This window comes from Paramisgurnus dabryanus, chromosome 17, assembly GCF_030506205.2.
Source record: "Paramisgurnus dabryanus chromosome 17, PD_genome_1.1, whole genome shotgun sequence".
In the NCBI taxonomy this organism is placed as follows: Eukaryota; Metazoa; Chordata; class Actinopteri; order Cypriniformes; family Cobitidae; genus Paramisgurnus; species Paramisgurnus dabryanus.
The window spans coordinates 13,740,730-13,760,636 of NC_133353.1; the positions used below are offsets into that span (position 1 = coordinate 13,740,730).

The 19,907-nt window shown below is 38.7% G+C and overlaps 1 protein-coding gene across 8 annotated transcripts in view; it reads left to right on the forward strand.

The window, feature by feature from the left end:
- Positions 1-6,281: 6,281 nt before the first annotated feature.
- ehbp1 (EH domain binding protein 1) overlaps positions 6,282-19,907 on the forward strand; it is a 145,312-nt gene continuing 131,686 nt past the window's right edge. For 7 of the 8 annotated variants that reach the window (XM_065255203.2, XM_065255204.2, XM_065255207.2 and 4 more), the window contains exons 1-2: positions 6,282-6,639; positions 7,388-7,829. In XM_065255203.2, coding sequence (XP_065111275.1) covers positions 7,726-7,829 — 104 coding nt within the window. In that variant the 5' untranslated portion in view covers positions 6,282-6,639; positions 7,388-7,725. The remainder of the gene's footprint in view (positions 6,640-7,387; positions 7,830-19,907) is intronic. The other variant, XM_073812253.1, reaches the window with a different exon arrangement.

A 19,907-nucleotide genomic window follows, 5' to 3' on the forward strand; every position in this document is an offset into this window, starting at 1 on the left:
ATTATTAAATGCAGTAATCTACATTTTGTTAAGTCATGCACTTATGCAATGCAGTAGTGTGTATGTTTTGCAGCCGAGCACAGAGACAGATAATGTCTGTCTGCTTCTAGTTAAAACACCCATCTGCTCTCTATTACCCAGTTTTGGAGCTGTTACTGTTAGAGTGAAAATGGACCACAGAATCTGTTGAGCTAAGGAATTGCAAAAAATCCAAAATGCACCCAACACACTTTGTTCGCGTGCCCTCCTCCAGTTGTGGCCTACCAGTGTGAAATCTCAGAAGTGTGGTGATGGATTTAAACTTTGTTGGTCCCTTCAGGCTCAAGAGGCTGCTGTGATCTGAAGTGCCAAACACAAGTGTCAAACACCTACTTACAGACAACAAAACCACAGATCAAATTAATATACAATCAATAATAAGGCCTATGCACACCAACCTGTAAAGGATTGACTTTCTTTTGATATACTCAAAAGTAAGTTTACTGTTATTTTTCGAAAGATGTATGATTGTGAAGTTATACCTACATGTATATACTTTAAAGTGATCATTTAGTTTAGATTATCATTGACAATTAGGGCCCGAGCACCAAGGAGCAGGCCAGAATGGTCTGCACTGTGGGTGCAAAGCCCTATTGTTTTTTCTCAGTTTAGTATTTTTTCCAAAATGAATCTCATTATCGAGTGCCTATACATGCTCAAAAACTCATGAAAATTTGCACACGTAGTATAGGTTGCACAATTGGGCGTGTAGAAATGGCTCAAGAGCGCCACCTACAAATATTCAAGAGAACAGCCCCCCACTCTGTTAAACGTACAGGTACGTAATTTGGTAGGATCATATACCACACCAAGACCTACAAAAAAAGTATAGTATAGTATAACTTTTCCTGTGATTTCTGTGCAAATTTTGGCATTTCCAGGCTTCAAACTTTAACAAACTCCTCCTAGAGATTTCATCAGATCATAACCATCTTTGATCTGTGTCATCTAAAGGACTTTGCAATGTTAAATTGTGGAGATCTTGACTTTTCTTTGGAGGGTGTGTCCGTGGCGTCCTAACAAATTTCTACATTTTCGCAATGAAACATTGTTGTTCTAAGTCAGGCTTAAAATGTCCAATCTGACTCATGCTTCACATGTTCTATAAGCATCTTGGGCTGAACATATTTCAATGCCAATATTCAGTTACAGTCATAGCGCCACCTAGAGGTAGCAGAAAATGCCATGTTTTACGTTGTGATTTACTGCTCTTAGAGATTTACTCATATCATCATCATATTTGGTCAGGCTAGTCTTAAGGACTTTGCAATGAAAAATTGCGAAGATCTTGACTTTTCGTTGGAGGGTGTGTCCGTGGCGTCCTGACGAGTTTCTACATTTTCGCCATGAAACATTGTTGTTCTAAGTCAGGCTTAAAGTGCCCAATCTGACCCATGCTTCAAATGTTCTATAAGCGTCTTGGGTTGAACACATTTCGATGCCAATATTCAGTTACAGGCATAGGGCCACCTAGAGGCAGCAGGAAATGCCATGTTTTACGTTGTGATTTACTGCTCTTAGAGATTTAATCATATCATCATCATATTTGGTCAGACTAATCTTAAGGATCTTGACTTTTTTTGAAGGGTGTGTCCGTGGCAGCATGGCAAATTTGATGTTTCGCCATGAAACAGGAAGATGTTGTAATTCAGGCATACAATGTCCTACCTGCCCCAGACTTCACAAGGTTGATAAGGGTCCTGGCCTGAACACATCAACGTGGCAATATTCAGTTACAGTCATTGCGCCACCTAGAAGCAGCAGAAAATAACATGTTTTACACTGTGACTTACTGCTCTTTGAGATTTAACTATACCAGCATGATATTTGGTCATTCTAATCTTAAGGCCTTTTGTGACGCTAAATGGTGACGACCTTGACTTTTCATTAAAGGGCATGTCCATGGCAGCCTGGGAAAGTATGTCTAAATGAATTGCATTTTTGAAGGCCTAAACATGCTCAAAAAGTCATGAATCGTTGCAAATGTGTCAAATGTTCCGTAAATTTAACCCTGGAGAACCCACTGGGTCAAATTTGGCCAATGTGAATTGCTGCTATCCAAAATCTTCTTGGGTTCTCCAGGGTTAAATGTGGTATAGTCTTCAGAAATCGGGGTGTAAAAATGGCTCGATAGCGCCACCTACAAAAATTCAAGAGAGCAGCCCCCCACTATGTTAAAAACTGGTACAAATTACTGTAGGATCATAAATCACCCCAAGACCTACAAAAAGTCTCTTGGAGCCAAGCTCTATACACAGGAAGACAGCAATTTTGAATATTCTCTGTAATTTGGGTGCAAATTTTGTCATTTTCAGGCATTGTACTGTAACAAACTCATCCTAGAGATTTAATCAGATTATAACCATATTTGGTCTGTGTCATCTAACGGCCTTCGTTGGAGGGTGTGCCCGTAGTGGCCTGCCAAATTTTTATGTTTCGCCGTGAAACAGGAAGTTGTTCTAACTTAGGCTTAAAATGTCCTATTTGTCCCAGGATTCACATGGTTGATAAATGTCCTGGCCTGAACACATCAACATAGCATTATGCAAAGACAGTCATAGCGCCACCAGTAGGAAATGTCATGTTTTACACTGTGATTTACTGCTCACAAATTTAATCTGATCATTATCTTATTTGGTCAGACTGATCTTAAGGTTTTTGCAATGGTGAAGTGCAAAGATCTTGAATTTTCGCTAAAGGGCGTGTCTGTGGCAGCCTGGCAAAGTTTTATGTGTTACCATGAAAAAACTGTTGTCAGTCACAGTGGTGTAGTCTACGTGATACGCAGGTATACGCCGTATACCCACTAGAAATGGTCAAGGATTTCCGTATACCCACTAAAAATAGCGCGAGGATGCGTAACAGCATGGTTTTGTGACATATTTTTAAACTTTTAGTCATAATATAGATGTGAAGCACTGATCATTAGCATGCTACACTTGCCACTTTAGCGGGTTGAAATACATATTAGGCTATATACTTCCTGCCGAACTGCGCGATCCGATCGGCGTATTAATTTCTATGAAATCAAATTACTATAGTGACGCGAAAGTGACTGGGGAGCAGACTGGTGTGACGCCACAGGGAAGTGACAGCAAAGTACCGCGAGAGCGACTCCAGTTATCACATGGAAAAATCTGCTTTGAATCGCTCTCGCGGTACTTTGACATCACCAAGAGGTCTGCTTAGCGCCAAATGAAGTCGAACCTGCAGTGTAGCTGCTCACGCGACACTGAGAAGTGAACGAGTGAAGCAGTGCTGCAACATAAAATCCATAGAGTTTACAACGCACATGTGAGTACAACATTTAAATCATCAGTCCAGTTTATTACTTTATCTGGAGGTAAGGCTCTAAATGCAATAAAATAAGCCCGTGATAATATCCTGATGGTTTTTAGCTGCCTTCAGTTCCTCTGCATGTTTGCTTGTGCTTCACAGTGTTAAACTTTCCTTCTCTGTGTTCATTTATATATCTACGTTCAAGATCATCTTGACAAGATGTATATGATCTTAAACTTCTATGAGGAAATTCATGTCTGCCTTGATGTTCAGTTTAGACTTGCAAATTTTAGGCTACAGGATGGTCTTGTAATAATAATTAAGTATAAGCCTATTTTCATTTTTAGACAATGCTTATATTATATGCAAAAAAATAAGCTTTAATATCAATGACTATGCAAATTATAGTTAATTCATGGTCATCTTAAATGTGTATTAATTAAAAACATATAGTTGTCAGATAATAGCTATTGAAGGAGTGGATATTTTTTTCTCCTTCAATGCATGTGTTAGCCACGGATTGAAGATTGTAAACAGTTTATTTAATTTTAATTAACAGTTAAGTAACTTTTGTTCCTGAGTTAGATGTTGATTAACACTAAACCAGTCTAAAAATCAGTCCAGTTTCCCCAGCTGTAAACCCATTGGCTCTAAAGTCTTTTTTTTCTTATAATAAACTGACATGTTGATAACACATTCAGTTTATGTGTTTATGAGTACACTTTCAGAATGCTCTAAGTTACATGAAGATCCATACTGTATGCATCTGTGAGTGTGGTGGTGCTTATGAGGTGTCGCGCTAGGACGAGTGAGCATAAGGGTGAGAGGGAAAAATCACAGTATACTCACTACAAAAATCTAGACTACACCACTGGTCTGGCATACAATGTCCGACCTATCCCAGACTTTACATGTTTGATAAGGGTCCTGGCCTGAACAAGTCAATATAACAATAATCAGTTACAGTCATAGCGCCACCTGCTGCAAACAGGTGTGGCACATAAAAAACACTATTGATTATCCACATGTATTTACCAACTAAAATTCATACCCTTACTGCTCACTTTTTCCTAACACTATCTGGTGGCAGTGCACATGCGTGCGAGGGCCCTTCCATTGAGTAACAATGACTAACGATCTATCAAGATTGCATGACCTGGTTATTTGAAGAGGACTTTGAATGTAAAGAATATGATACTCAACATCTCAGCTTTTAACAGCACAGAGATTGAATCTTATTGTACATACACAAGCACTTAGCACAGTGTGTCAGAAGCTAAAGGCATGAAAATTGAATGTTACACACTTCAAACTATTCTATGATGGATGCACTACACCTCAAATATTGCCCAATATTGATTTATTTCCTCATAATGACGTGTATGAGATCCAATACAACTTATAATCACAAAGAAATGTAATTACCCATAATGAGGTGCAATAAGGCTCTGTAGTTTCTTCTGTGATGTCTGTCTGCTGTCTGAGAATCCAATGTCCATTGTGTGTGACATCACTCTTCTCTCCTTTCTTTTGCTTCGCCAATGGCTGTGCCCGCGTGTCTGTGAGTTTGGGGTGATTCACTTACAGTATGCATGCTTATCTCACTGCTAGCGAACACACTCACATTACCACTGGGACACACACAGGAAGACAATGAAAGTCGATGCACAGACAAACTGCAGACTCACGCCATGCCAAAACTGGGCAGCTGGGCGGGGATCCCTTTGAAGTAAATACAGTGGGCCATTACATTTTGGTAGCAAGCAAATATTGTTTTTATAAATGCTTGCATTTATTTAAGAGAAAATCTTTCCCCACTTTCCTACATCACAGAGGGGCTTATCTGTAGCAAGATGGTGTTGGCAGACTCTGTGTGTTGAAGCACTTGCCTCAGAGGTTTAATGTTTATCTAACACATGTTTTGAAGTGTTGGCAGGCCACGAAAAGAAACAATCTGATCTACAGACTTCTTGAATCCTTGTCTGGCACATGACAAAGGGGTCTGACTGCTCTGTCCAGGAGCTCAGATGAGAGCTTGGCACCACGATACTGCAGGATGTTACTTTTGGGTTGCTTTAGTAAGAAAATGAGCCTTTTCTGCCCAAGCACCCTCATATAGCTTCAGATCTTATGATACCCACATACTTCTGCTGGGAGGAAACCCGTTTCAAACAATTCTTCAAGATAATGATCAGGATGGTAAAGAACTGACATTCCACATACTGTAAGCCCCCTGCTCATACTCAAAATCTTTTGCATGAATTCAAAGAGTTTGGTATCAAAGAGTGTATATTATTACTTCAAAGGTACATATTAGTACCTGAGTGGTACCAGTCATATCTGTACCTAAATGGTAGCTTGCATATTGGGACCATTTAAAAGGGCACTGCCCCAATGACAGTTTGGGATAATGTTTTACCATTTTGTGTAACAGTGTAGTGTGTGCATTAAAATTACAACAATAAAGGTTTGTGTGTATGAGAGAGATCCAGACAGATAGATTTAACAGTTTATCAGAAGCTTTTCAATGTTCACACACATCAATTTCAGAAAGACAATTTTTAAGCCATACCAAAAATGCTTTAAAGCAAGGATACTAATATGAACTCTTTAGGTGCAAATGTGTACTTTTTCTGACAGTGGAATATACAACTATTTTTTATAATTGTAATGCCTAGAAATGTATTAAATATATCCCTTTAACATTATTTAGTACAACATTTTTTGTGCAAAATTCGTTCTTAGGTTTCAGCAGAATGTTTACATTAAAACTCTTACGTTCCCACTCAACTCAGTATGCTTGCACACACAGGCGGGTTAAAGATCCCTGAAAGATGTATCTTTTGGCCAATAAGAGCACTCGATGGTTAAAAGTCTCATAAATATGTTAATATTTACGACCCGAAAGCCAATGGGAGGCATGCGGAGGCGTTTCCCGGAGGCACACAGCACAGATGTTTGACTGAATGTGGGATTGGGGAGGAAAATGATGGAGTCTTGATACGCCGAGTTTGTATGTGAATGTGAAAACAGCGCTGGAATTTCCTCCTCTCGACCAGAAAAACCATTGCTTCTCCTCATCCTCAAAACCCTTAACTCGGTTTCTGTTATAAAGGGTCCGATTATTCAGGAGATTTTGCTTTCTCCGCTTTGGTTTGCCTCAGGATAGTCCGCCTGGCTAAGGTTAGCCGAGGCTGCTAGCGGAGCTCTATGGGAATATCCAACCAGTGCGGCTCTTTAGCTCGGTAGCGGGCTGAATGCAGCCACGCGCCTCCCGCCGCATCGGGCGCGTTCAGCCGCCGCTGTTGCATTATTTACGCGGTGAGTAGCGGGATTGTAAGCAGGACCCCGTGTTTATGAATAGTATGAAGATAAGAATCGCTGTTGTTATTAGAGCTTATTGATTACTATAATGATCTTGTTGGCTACCTTGCTAGTCAGGTAATTATAAAAAAAAAACACTGTGACAGAGGCTCTTTAACCGTAACCTGAGAGCAAATGTCTCAGTGAGTCTCTGAAGGCGGTGGCAGAATTATACGTGCACTGACAGTTTATCACTTTGTAGTGTGCACTCGAGTTGTTTGGAGAAGTCTTTATACAGTACATATTTGGTCTTAAATATCTGAACAGCAACAGTTGCAAGTGTTAACATTTACATTTATGCATGTTTATTCAGAATTTCCGTTTGCATGTTATACAATGTAACTAATGAATCAAATGTGAACAAAATATCAATATCAAAGCCTTTAGTTTTATTGAAAACGGTCGAGAAAGTGAAAAATCTAGCTTCTAACTAAAATATGGCTGCACAGTTAAACAAAGGCTTCCTCTACAATGCACAGATCACTGATAAAGAATTGTCTGCTGCTGGTATTAATCTTTAAACCACAGGCCGTTAACTCGGGATGACCACCAGATTTCATAGACTGCTTAATAATAAAATATTTAGATATTTATAATCAGATATTTGTGTGTAAATGTGGAGATGCTTGGTATGAATTTGCTGTAGCTTTTGGCTCAGCAGCCTTTTATCACCTGAACCTAACCACCTCCCTCTTTGCCTCTGTAGGTGTATTGACACTTGGAAACAAGGAAATCTGAATTATCATGTGGAGCTGGAGTTAATTTTGTGGTATTTACTGAACGATATGAGCTATGCAAGAGCTGTCCGTTTCCCCCATGGATTTAACATGCCCTTTCATCATGCTGATCTGCGGTTATCAGCGGTAATGTTTTGATGGCAAGGGAGGGATCTATGTGTTTTGCTCATAACCCTTAAAACATCAACAAGCCCAATTTTCACGGATACTTTTGAGAACTTTTCCAGGGAGAGGATTTGTCAAGGGGTGGCATCAGGACGGAACCGTATTTTGTATAAACTGTCACTCCGTTAATACAGGAATAATCATGGCGTCAGTGTGGAAGAGACTGCAGCGTGTTGGGAAACATGCCTCCAAATTCCAGTTTGTGGCATCCTACCAGGAACTCATGGTGGAATGCACTAAGAAATGGTGAGTTGTCACTGCTTGCATGTGTCTCGCGTGCCGCTACTTATTTCCAGCCCAACTCGTTAGTGTGTGTGTGAGCACGCGCGTGAGCCGGGATTCTGGAATGCTGAGTTGGCCTGTGACGTATCTCGCGGCGGTGATTTGTCATTTCTCATTTCCAGAGGCAATGCGGGTGTGTCTGCTTGTAGGGAGAGGCTCACCTACACATTTCCTAAGCATTTGTATATATTTTCAGTATTTCTTATCTGTTTAGGGTGTGTTTGTGATATAATGCAATGAAGTCTTGTATGAAGTTTTTAAGTTTCAAATATATTACAATTATATGTGTATTTGTGTATTTCACATACAGACTGGGTAAAAGCTGCAAAAAGGCCATTAGCTCGGTAGATGGTAACAATAGCAACATTGTTAGTAACATTACTAACAATAAAAAAATACATTCCTCTTTAAACAAATATTTTTGCTAATGGTTATCATACCGCCAGAATCTTATACTGGCCCATGCCTACTTTCAAGTGGTTCTCTTTTCCTCAATCTGCATTACTATTCTTACTTGTAAACATAGTTTTGTGTACTATACTAATTTTTGGCTCTGGGGTGAATCAGAGATTTTAAAATTGATAAGTTGACATGTCCTTTAGCCATTCATTTTGGATGTTTTTTTATCCACATAACTCCCATAATTATTTGTGATTTACATTATTTTATTTAGTTTTTTTGTGTTTAGAATTTACCATGCAGATGCTTTACAGAACGTTTTAAAACATTGTAAAATCTATAAATCGTCAATAATAATCACAATTATAATATCAAGGTGAATAATCTGCAATTATGATTTCTGGCATAATTGTGCAGGCCTAAGTTGAACAGGATTGCGTTTTTGATGACTGATGCCTACATTTGGTCTCCGACTTAAATTTTTGCTTTCGTTCTTGCTGCAAAGTGTTTTTTTAATGTTATGCTACTTAGTAATAGTAAGGGTTGTAGATTACAGTATATAAGGGATCAACTGCTTAAAATTCCTCTTGCGTTTCCTTTAAGAGCATGGTTTACATGAGAGGGTAGAGTAATTGCTGTCTTGAAGGTTTCCGAAAGGAGTGTTTGACTTTATTCATGGCAACATGCTTGCCACTCAAGAGAAACTTTTCTTTATTCAAGTAAAGGAGTTCAGGTGCAGCATTGTTTCTTGGCCTTGGAGGTATTTAATTGAAGGCTTTGCTCATGTTTGACACAAACCCTTGATGTGTTCCAGATGTGTCAGGTAGTGGTATGGCAGAAATGCGCTAATGTCTGTTGCTAAGGGCACTGCTGAAAAATGCCTTTCTATTGAAAAAACAATATTGCATGATATGGTTTAAACATGTAAAAAAATTGTGTTCAGTTGTGGAAAAATTTATTTACATCTGGGATTGCAAAATGATGAGACTTTCTTTTTTTTAAAGGGATCATTCCCTTTTTTTATATACTGTATGCTTGTTTAGGATGCACAGACTGTTGTCTGAATAGTGATGTGTGTGGACCAATGCAGAGTCAGAGTGAAGCTGGCTCCGATGAAAGACTATTATTCACTGACTAACAAGATGTTGAAAGCCGCTTGTACCAGGGAGATTCTAGTCAGCTGTGTGCATATGTGTGTAATGTCTTTCTGTTCCCTATGCTTTTTGGTTCATTTTGTTCGCTGTGCTATTGTTCTGATGGAAAGTTTTCCACATTGGTCTATTAGGAGGAAACTGCCTTCTAAGCCTAAGTAAAAGATAACATTCCCAGTTTCTCCACATACGTAGAAAAACCACATTAATTTGAACTGGAATGCAGTAAAGTTGAAAAATGTACACAGGGAAAGGATAGACCCTTTATCAGTTAGTAAACATTGTGACTTGTTCGCAAGATGGTATGCTGTCCGCTAATAAATGCAAGCCATTGACGTAATCCTCCAGCAGTGCAATCACGCAGCATATACACAGGGCTCAACGCACCATTGTTTACAGCAGTTAAACTAATTGTTAACAACTTGACAAAATCACAGCATGAATTTTGTGCTATCACTCATAAAATAAATGTTTTCTGCTCCTTTAGTGCTCTTCTCTAGCAGCACAAGCGTTTTCCTACTCTACAAAGAGCAGAAATATAAAAAAAATGAATCATTTTAATTTAAAAACATAGACAGTTAATACCTAACAGACTTACATTTACAGATCTCTTAATTTTCTTACTTAATAACGTGCATATTTGAGTAAATATTTTTCATACCGGTTTTGTTATGAATACCACAGTTAGGACTATTATAACTAGGACATAGAGAGTAATGATTGTCTGAGAGAGTAATGTCTGTATTTCCACATGTTGAGATTTGATTAATAGTAGTTAAGGTAAATATATCGTTATTTAGACTGTGTTATGAAGTTATCTAATGGTAAGGTATTTGATGATATGATCTTGTATTCCATGCAATCGGGCCATCTTCTCCTCCTGCCCTCCCATGGTGGACAATGTGAGGGTGAGACAACGCACATTAAATATTTCAACTTATTTTTGATTTAATGATTTTTCACAAAAAATTTGACTTATATGAAACAATTATCACGCCGTACAAGCACAGATAACACTGCTGGATTTAATCTTCATGATAACGTGGATCTTATGTATGATATGGAGTGAAATTATGTGTGTGTGGCATCCACTGAAAAAAATGATTCATTCAATGTACTCAATTTTTTAAGGTAAGTGGTTGCAATCAAATTATTTAATCTACAATTAAACAAAAAGGATTAGTAAAGTAAAATAAAATAAAAAACTTTTGTTTAAATGTAGCTTAAATAAATTGATTGCAACCACTTACCTTAAAAAATTGAGTAAATTGAATTAATTTTTTTTAGTGTACTTCTAATCGTTTATTTTATTTTCTTTAATCTCACTTAAATTCACGACCTTACCCAATGTGCTGCCAATTCCCTTTGTCTCCAGAATGTGTGTATGCACTGCTCAGAGTTTGCTTAAAGGTAGGGTAACACATTTTGAAAAATGCTAACGGTAGCCGCCTAGCAATGAAATCCCGATCCCACCCTCAAGTCAAATCGCCATCCAAAGTCACGCCTCTTTCCAAACACATGAACACGCACAGATCAGACGGTCACGTCTCATGTCTCATTCACCAGTGAGAAAACTTTGCAGTACAAAGTGAATAACACTTCCAAAATAACCAACATAAACAACTGGTTTACATCAGAATTAGTTTAAGCACACGTTCGATTGTGTAGACGTAGTAACTATATCGTTATGCTAATCCGGAAAACGAACACAAATTTCATAAGCAACACAACGTTTCATCAAAGTAGAATATCTGAATCCATCTCAATACAAACATATCGCATACCTACCTTACCAAAATAAACAGTGCAACGACCCTTTCAGACCCTTTGCCTCCTATAGCTGTTTGCATCTCGCCGGTAAAGCAGTAAAGTTGTTAATTTGGGTTTTTGCTCTTGCTGATCCAGGCAGTTTTTGCTGTTGTTGTTATAAAAGATGCATTTAGTTTTGTTGCTCCTGTGTAGGTTGTCAATTCAGCAGAAAAGTGTGCTGTTCTCGCTGTTTACAGACAGAGCGCACGTGAACGCGCCGATGACGTATGGTATCTGCGTGGACTCGCTGCGCGGTGGGAATTCAAATTACGCTTACGTATGAGGGACATAAAAGGAAACGTCCGTTCGGACCGAAATCTATGATTTGTTGAACATTTTTTGGTCCTACGCCTTTCACAGATGACATAAATTTTTACAAATACATTTAAACAACTTAACACCGTGATTGCTATCAGAATGTGAGGAGACTTTTAACCAGCATAACTAAAAATGTTTCAGGATCAAATCTGTTACCCTACCTTTAAAGGTGCGCACATTTTCCTGTCAAGTTTGTTTTTTGTAGATCACACAAACTTTTGCCTGCTTTATAAATGAGGCCCCTGGACCGCAAATGTTAACTTTATTAGATTGAATCGGGGGTCTAGCCGTACACGGCACGTTCACTCATTGTATGGACGATGTGACAGGATCATCTCCAGTTGTGGCCTGACATCTACACCTATCTTGAAACCGTGTGTGTATATTAAAGAGAAATTGAGGAAATAAAAATCATTAGATGCCTATAATTATGTGCTGAATGTGCAAGTACATGATATTAGGTGTGTGCAGCAAACAAGAGTATTTATGATGATCGTTTCTGTCCGTCCATATTATTTAGAGCCTGTACTAACACAACAAGATGACATTTCCGTTCCTTGTGTAGCCGACTCTATGCTGATTTGTATTGGCCACCCTCAGTTTTTCTTTTGTTTTGCCTCCAGCTAGCGATGTGACATAATCGTGACGTTGACACTGTAAGGGTCCATGGGGAAATATGTGAGAGACTGACAGATTGAATAACCCAGTTGAAAATTAAAAAATACAAATGAACAGGGAAAATTTTTATTTAAAGATGGTCATAATAGAAAGGGTCAGTGAAGAAAAGGTAAAACGGCATGATGCATGAAATAAGCACTGACACAGGAAGTTAGTTGTACTAATTTGTGTTTGTGTTAATGAGAGCAAAAATGACCTCCAGACTTTTCCTTTGATATCACATTGATAAGAAACTCGGCAGTCCTGGTAATATGAACTCTGTAGCCATTAGAAGTGTTCAACAGTTCTGCCTAAACCACACTTATTGTGATAACAGTGGTCAGCCAAGCTCAAGTCAATACCTTGGGCTGTATTTCAGTACCATGTTGCCAGGATACAGGACACACCACAGCCTGCTTGGGTATCCCTGCCTGTTGATTCACTGCCTTCGTGAAGGTTGGCCTTTGCAGTTCTAATCACTTGGCAACATTAAAAGTTTATTAGTTGAATCCTCCTGTGTCTCTGGTGTAAACTAACATTGAATACACCCTTTAGGTTCCCACAGCTTTATTGTATGGGAATAGTAGTGTTTAATTGCTGTGGATTAAATTGCTGCGAATGTAACCATAGAGTTTCCTGCAGTAATATTTAACCTCTCCGGTGCTTTGCAGCAGAAATTCTTAAAGGGGGGGTTCAATGGTATTTCAAGCATTCTGACTTATTAACACAGTTATAGAGTTGTTTCCTCATGCTAAACATAGGCAACGTGTCAAAAAAGCAGTTGGACATGTTAGGGGCCAGTCACACCAATAGCGTTTATGGCAGTTGCAGGCGCCTTTTTTGAATGATATTCTATGGGCAGGGCGCGTTTGCGCGCTGTTTATGCGCGCAGAGCGCCTTGCGGTTTTTTGCCGCCTGCCGCGGACGCGTTTTTGAAGGAGCGCTGAGAGCGGAGAAGCGCCCGACGTCATTCGTGTCTTTCCATTGTCCAATCGAATGAGGGGAGAGGCGGGCCTTACGTTGTGGTGAGGGACATTTACAGTTGCTTTGAAGAACCGGACTACACTCGCTCACTCTCTCCTGCGTGTTTGTGCACCTCTCATCCTCAAACAAGGTCAGAGCAAGCGTCCTCTTTTTAAAGTTTCTGCTGATATGACAGTTAACAGCAAAAGAGCGCTCACGCTTCAATATTTGATTGACAAGACAGCTGACTCGGTGGTTGCTTAGCAATATGAAAAGCCGCATCGCACTGCTCTTTTTTTTAAAAAGGCAGTGCGTCGCGCCTTGCGTTTGCAAGCGTTTAAAGCGCTTTTGGTGTGACTGAAGCCTTCCAGAGTATTTCTGTGCTGCATGCACTTCGCCAGGGTTCGTACAAGTTTCGGAAAGTTTTTTTTCGATTACAGGTCCAACTGACGTTTCAGGGGTTTTCTATACGTATCACTTCTTTATATGGGCACTTCCCCCGGAAAACCCTGCCCACCCGTAAATCAGCGGGAGACGCTAGAACTTGCAAACATCCTATCACGTCACTCAGCTTTAATTTCAAAACTCAACAATGGCACGAAAGATGAAGTGTGTTTTTGGGTGTAAGGAGAAGAAATCCAGCCTCATGAAAACAATGGATATAGTTTATTATCCGGGGTAACAGCAGAGTTTTGCTTGTGTGTTTGATGCAGTGGATTTTCCCAACCGGGTCATGACGAGTTGCACGCGGTAAGTAAGACTTCTGTCTTATGTTGGAAATAGTCGCGTGCATATTATATAAATGACACGTACATGTAGTGAATCATAAGTTAAAACAGTGTTGTATAGTGTTGCATGACTCATACTCGCTCCACCCATGGTATAACTCCTCCTTCTTCTTCATTTTTTCGTACGTTATCGGAAAGATTCGGTAAAGCTAATCTTTCTTTTATAAATCTGATTAAACTAAAGACTCTTCAGAGATATAAAGGATGTCATACTACTCTATAGGTACTCCAGATTAACATCAGAAATGCAGAAATGGCGTGTGTTACGTGAGCTTTAAGCTTAGATGCTATAGAATATTTGAAGTTGTGCAGCTTTGCAGTATTAGTGAAATAGTGTGTAGCAGCTGTGGAGTATTACTAGAGTATTACAGCTGCTGTAAAGGGTATGTGTGTGTGTGTGTGTGTGTGTGTGTGTGTGTGTGTGTGTGTGTGTATATATGTATGTGTATATTACAACAGAAATGCGTAGCTGTTGTAGTTTATTATAGTAATGTTTAGGTGCTGTACATGCAATAATGTGTTGCTTTAAAGCACTGGCTGGTGGAGCAGGCTGCTTTTGCTTTAAGGTCTATAGCCACAGATCAGACTGTCTGGAATGAGGAAGGAAAATCCTTCAAAGTGGTGCAGTAGCCATGTCTCTGCTTAGCCCTTTACAATCTCAGCATGCTTCATATGAGACTTTACTTAGCTTTAAAGCCTAGCCCTATGAATTAGGGATGTGCATTGTGCATATGTCATTTTTATCATTTTGATTAATCCATAGGTCTGAAAAGTAATCGATTAATGTAAGTAAAGAGAAGAAATTCTAAGCTTACAAACAAAAGTCAGGTCACTGGCAAAAGTCATTTTGACACCAACGAGGACATATTTATGAATAAAGACATTGATTTTGATTAATAAAACACTTAAAATCCTACTTATTGCCCCTTTAAAGAAACTATCACAGAAACATGTACACATTCTAGATTATCAAGGTATTTAATGTTTTTTTAACAGAACCCTCTAACAAGAAAGGCTGCGTGATTAAGTGAAACTAAAGGGTTAATGAACACAAACTGAAGTGCTTTCTATATGACGCACTCTACATAAAATTAAGCCTTTATACATGTGATGATGTGAAGTGCTTCATTAGATCAGACTTGCCACATACGAGAGACTCTTTCTTCATGGGCATCACATAACGTGTAAGTTGCACGTCACATAAACATTCAGTGAGATCAATTATAGTAATGCGCAGCATTTTAATGTCAGTAACGGTAACGGAGTTATCATGGGGGAAACAGTAACTTATTTGATTACTTGTTACTGAAAAAAAATTACGGCGTTATTAACACCGATTACTTATAACGCTGTTATTCCCATCACTGCTTAACAGTGAACTACGGCTCTGTGTAGTAAATGCCGCTCCATCTGAAAGCAGCTGATGGCGATTTATTACTAATCAATTAACCGGCAATATTAACAAGATGCGCGTGACCCATCATGCAGCCCTAGTTATATATATATATATATATATATATATATATATATATATATATATATATATATATATATATATATATATATATATAGAAAACAGCTAAAAGGTAGACAGATTTACACCTAGCCTATCCATATCCAGTTTTTCAGAATCTTTGCCAATGTCTAGCACTTTCTTTATATATTGAATACATGCTCTTGCGCACACCACATTTTTAACAACAACAATTTGTTTCATATTTCATATGACCCAGCCCCAAATCAAACCTAAATCCTAAAGTAATCTCTCCCACACTATTTTCATGGCCTTGAGTTTTTTTCTGGTAGAGTGGTGAGGAGGGGCTGATAGATGAGAGAGAGAGAATGCTGTTTAAAGGGTTGTGAAATAGTTTTACATCCTGTTAGCGAAGGAAAAGGGTCAGAGGAAACATGTTTCACTGGATAAATTAAACTATTTGAGTTGTTAGAACACTCTCGCTCTAACTGACCCTCTGTTGAAGTATGGTCTGTTTTCATGGTTTTGGCTATAGGCACAGACTCCATCCGTGCTGCACTGTGATGTCACCCAAACTTCACAGACATAATCTAGACTTTGGGGTCGTTTACTTGACACCGTTTTTAACTACATGATGAAAAGCCTTTTATTCATTTTGTCTGTACATTTACACAGTGTGCCTGAAAACGCAAACCTTTAAAAAACATTTCTCTGGTTTCATGATTTATTCACTTTCAGTCTGATAAATCACTGTCTAATGTTCTCATAGCTGTCTGTCACAATGAGTCACCCTGCTGCCCGCAACACATACAGACGCCCCACTCCCTGTCAATCTGAATTAAGTTACCCAACGTGAATGAAACAGACCCTTGTTTGTTATTTTTTAGATGAATGGATGCTGACTTTTGCAGTATGTGTTTATTTCCATTGTTTTTTAAAGAAATTGTTTTATTGTTTCTGTTAAAGTATAAATCCACCCTAAAGTGGATTTGAGAAAATGACTGATTCAGTTGAGTCGTTGAAAAGGCAATTTCGTGATTTACATGCTGTGTGAACTGCAGGATTAATAAGGCCATCCAAGTGTTCAGGGCATCAGAGCAGTCTTGATCTAAAACAGAGGGTTTATTGATCAGCTTACTGTGAGTTGTACTGATGTGCTCAATCTTGTATTCTTTACACCCCTCCCTTTGGGACTTTTGCTTTGGATTAATCTTGCCTTAATGAGCTCCAATGATCCGATTCACGATTTTACATTTCCTTTGGTGTGTAAGTGTGTATTAGTACATGTTAACGATATGCAAAAGGTACAAACCCCAAAGTAAATGATGAGGCGAGTTACGTCTCCAACGTAAATCTCTTTTCTTGGACTACAACAAACACACAGATAGTAGGCAACAGTTTACTTCCTGGGCTTGTTGACGTAGACAAGACTGACATTGACATAATTACTGCTGCTTCGGAATCAGCCTGTAAGTTAACTCCTGTTAGCATTGCGACCAAATCTTTCAAACATGGTAAGGAGCATCACATTTCCTGTTGAGGTCAGAGATATTTAGGCCAATCACAACATACAGATAAGCTGGCCAATCAGGGATACGCTTTTCAAATCAATGAGTTTTGTACAAAATCAGTGCGTTTCAGGAAGACAGTATATCTAAAGCTACAAAAATGTATGGTATGTGGATAGGAAAGATAGGAAAGAGTTTATTCAAAAGTAACATGTAAAAATATTAATCTAGTAGTATATTTATAGGGGTGGTTTTGCTGGACACGGATTAACTTAAACCAGGACTAGACCTTAGTGTTATAGGGATATATAAGTAGTTTTAACAAACACGCCTTAATAAAACATTAATTGTGTGCTTTGTTAAACAAAGGCAAAGCGCAGGGCACTGCTGTATCTTAAAGTGGCCATATTGTTTTTCTGGGTTTTGTGGTGTTCTTTTGTGTCTTTGGTGCTTCCACACACATACAAACTTGGAAAAAAATCCATCCATGCTGTTTTGAGTGCGATACAGGTTTCTGAATGTCCTCTGCCTTGAGTCTCAGATTGCACGGTTTCAAAATCAGCTCCGTTGTGACGTAACTAGCGTTGTCGTCACATTCCGTTTTAATTTTCCCGCCCACCACCCCACTCGCAGGTCTCCACCCACCAGGTAACTAGAGAGCAGTCACTTCGCTGATATCCTCTATACTGTTATCATGTCTCATGGAAATAACAGCACTATTTGGATATTATGTATTATACTTTAAAAAACTAAGTTTTAATGCGTGTTTATGTGTTTACTGGAACCTAAAGTGTAATCTCATATACAGTGTGTTATGACGTAAATAGTCCACAGATTGTAGGCAATATTATATTCTATTGCAAGACGTTCATGCGAAATCTGATCAACAACAGACTATATATCTATATTTCATAGATTATACTAATGTGTGGACAAAAATGGTCATTGGATGTATTTTATTGGATTTTCATGGATTATTCACACATCTAAAACAGACTGGATTCGATTCGCGATCGTTATATCAACACAAAAGGTAAGAAGTCACGTTATTTTGCATGTTGTCATCTGGACTTCTGTCACAAAATACTACATTTATGATGCTAGAGCATCTGTATCTCAAAACAGAGACCATACACTGATGTTAAACTCGTACATTATACCTTTTTATTACACGGCTCTCTGGAATGCTTGATTCTGATTGGTCAGTTGAGACATTTGCAGGTTCGTTCTTTTCGAATAATAACCGCTCCAAAATAATAACGCATAGCCGGTACTACTTTTACGAGTAAGATCGCTCCGCGCCAATAAAGATTACTGTTTGTTTGGCGCCATCTTGTGACAAACACTGGACAACCACCACAAGACACAGAGAGCTTACTGAGACTGAACTTGACAAAATAGAGCATGACCGCTACGAAGCCAACACACAAAAAAATACAGAATGGGCATTAAAACTTCTCAAAGACTGGCTAAAAGAGAAAAAAATGGAGACAGACAAGTATGAAGCAGAGGATCTTAATAAGGTATTACGATCATTTTATGCATCTGTGCAAAGTTTCGCGGAAGGATAAAAATGTTAATTTAAAACAAATATGCCAATAAAATGTTTCAAATTCATATTCATGTCCAGTTTTTTTTCTTATGTGACAAGTAGCCATGTAATAAGCGGGATAATGTAGAGTCAGCCGGTAGTTATCGGGAAATAAGCCCCTTCAGTGTGATACAAGACCCTGCGCTTCGTGTCGGGTCCTGATCACACTGTCGGGGCTTATTTCCCGATAACTACCGGCTGCCTCTACATTATCCCTTACTTAAACGATGTGAAGTAATGTTAATATTATTAATGTTTGTAGAGAGTAGGCTATATAGATATTGTAAGCAGCGTAAAATGACATCATCGCGCCCACGAATTGGTACACGTCGAGGGTTTGAACTTGTGTGTGTATGTGTGTGTGTTTGTGTTTTAGCAGTCATTTGCCATTGATATATATATATACACATTATTTTACTATACAAAGTAAAATGTCAACTTGACAGCTAGTGAATGCTATAAAACAATCCTGGTTGCCTTAAATTGTTAAGTATCAACATGAATTAACAAGTCATTTATTACTGATCAAGTAGACCAGGGGTGTCAAACTCAATTTCATCTCGGGCTTCATCAGCGTAACAGTTGCTGTCAAAGGGCCGGTTGAATTTGTAAGACTATATGAATGTATCGACTCGTTTATTACATTGCATAATTACCTCTGCATTTGATTACTGCTGGTTATGTTATTAACTAAATTAATACCTAGCTTTGTGGAAGCGCAGGACACTGAGAGTGCAAAACTTTCAGTGCCTTTAGCCTCCTGCGTTGATTGCCCGGACTCGTGACTCCCAACCAGTCAGATGGGTGGAAATTGCTATAGGCAACTGACTAGTGCGCAGGGGTGTGCATTCCTGGTCCTGAAGAGCCACTGTCCTGCAAAGTTTAGCTTTAACCCAATCAAACAATGCCATTTTTGGGTGGGGAGGTACCACCATTGTCGCCCCCTGCCACCACAGCTGAAAAAAATCCTAGAGAAAACACTGTACAAACTTTTGATAATTTATTCAGCCTTTATTATACACACAGTAAAGATACTTCAACTGGTAACACTTACATTTTTTTTTTACTTTTTTAACTTAAGTTAAACTAAAGTAAAATTGTTAGTTGAAAAATGTTGTCATGCTCTGCAATTTGCATAGGAAGAAGGGCACAACAAAAAAGCTTATTGTTAATAAACATTTTAATTCTCATTTAATATAAGCCTGTTTATCATTGTAGGACTTTACTGGTTCTAGGAAGTTTTAATACATACTGCAGTTGCTCTTAGACATTCCTCTTTTTGTCTATGACATGAGATGAAAAGTTCTCTGTGCTTGTGCATTCAGCAGACAAATACCCATCACCACCACCCTGTCTTTTTCATAAGCTGCATGGTGTTCAGGAT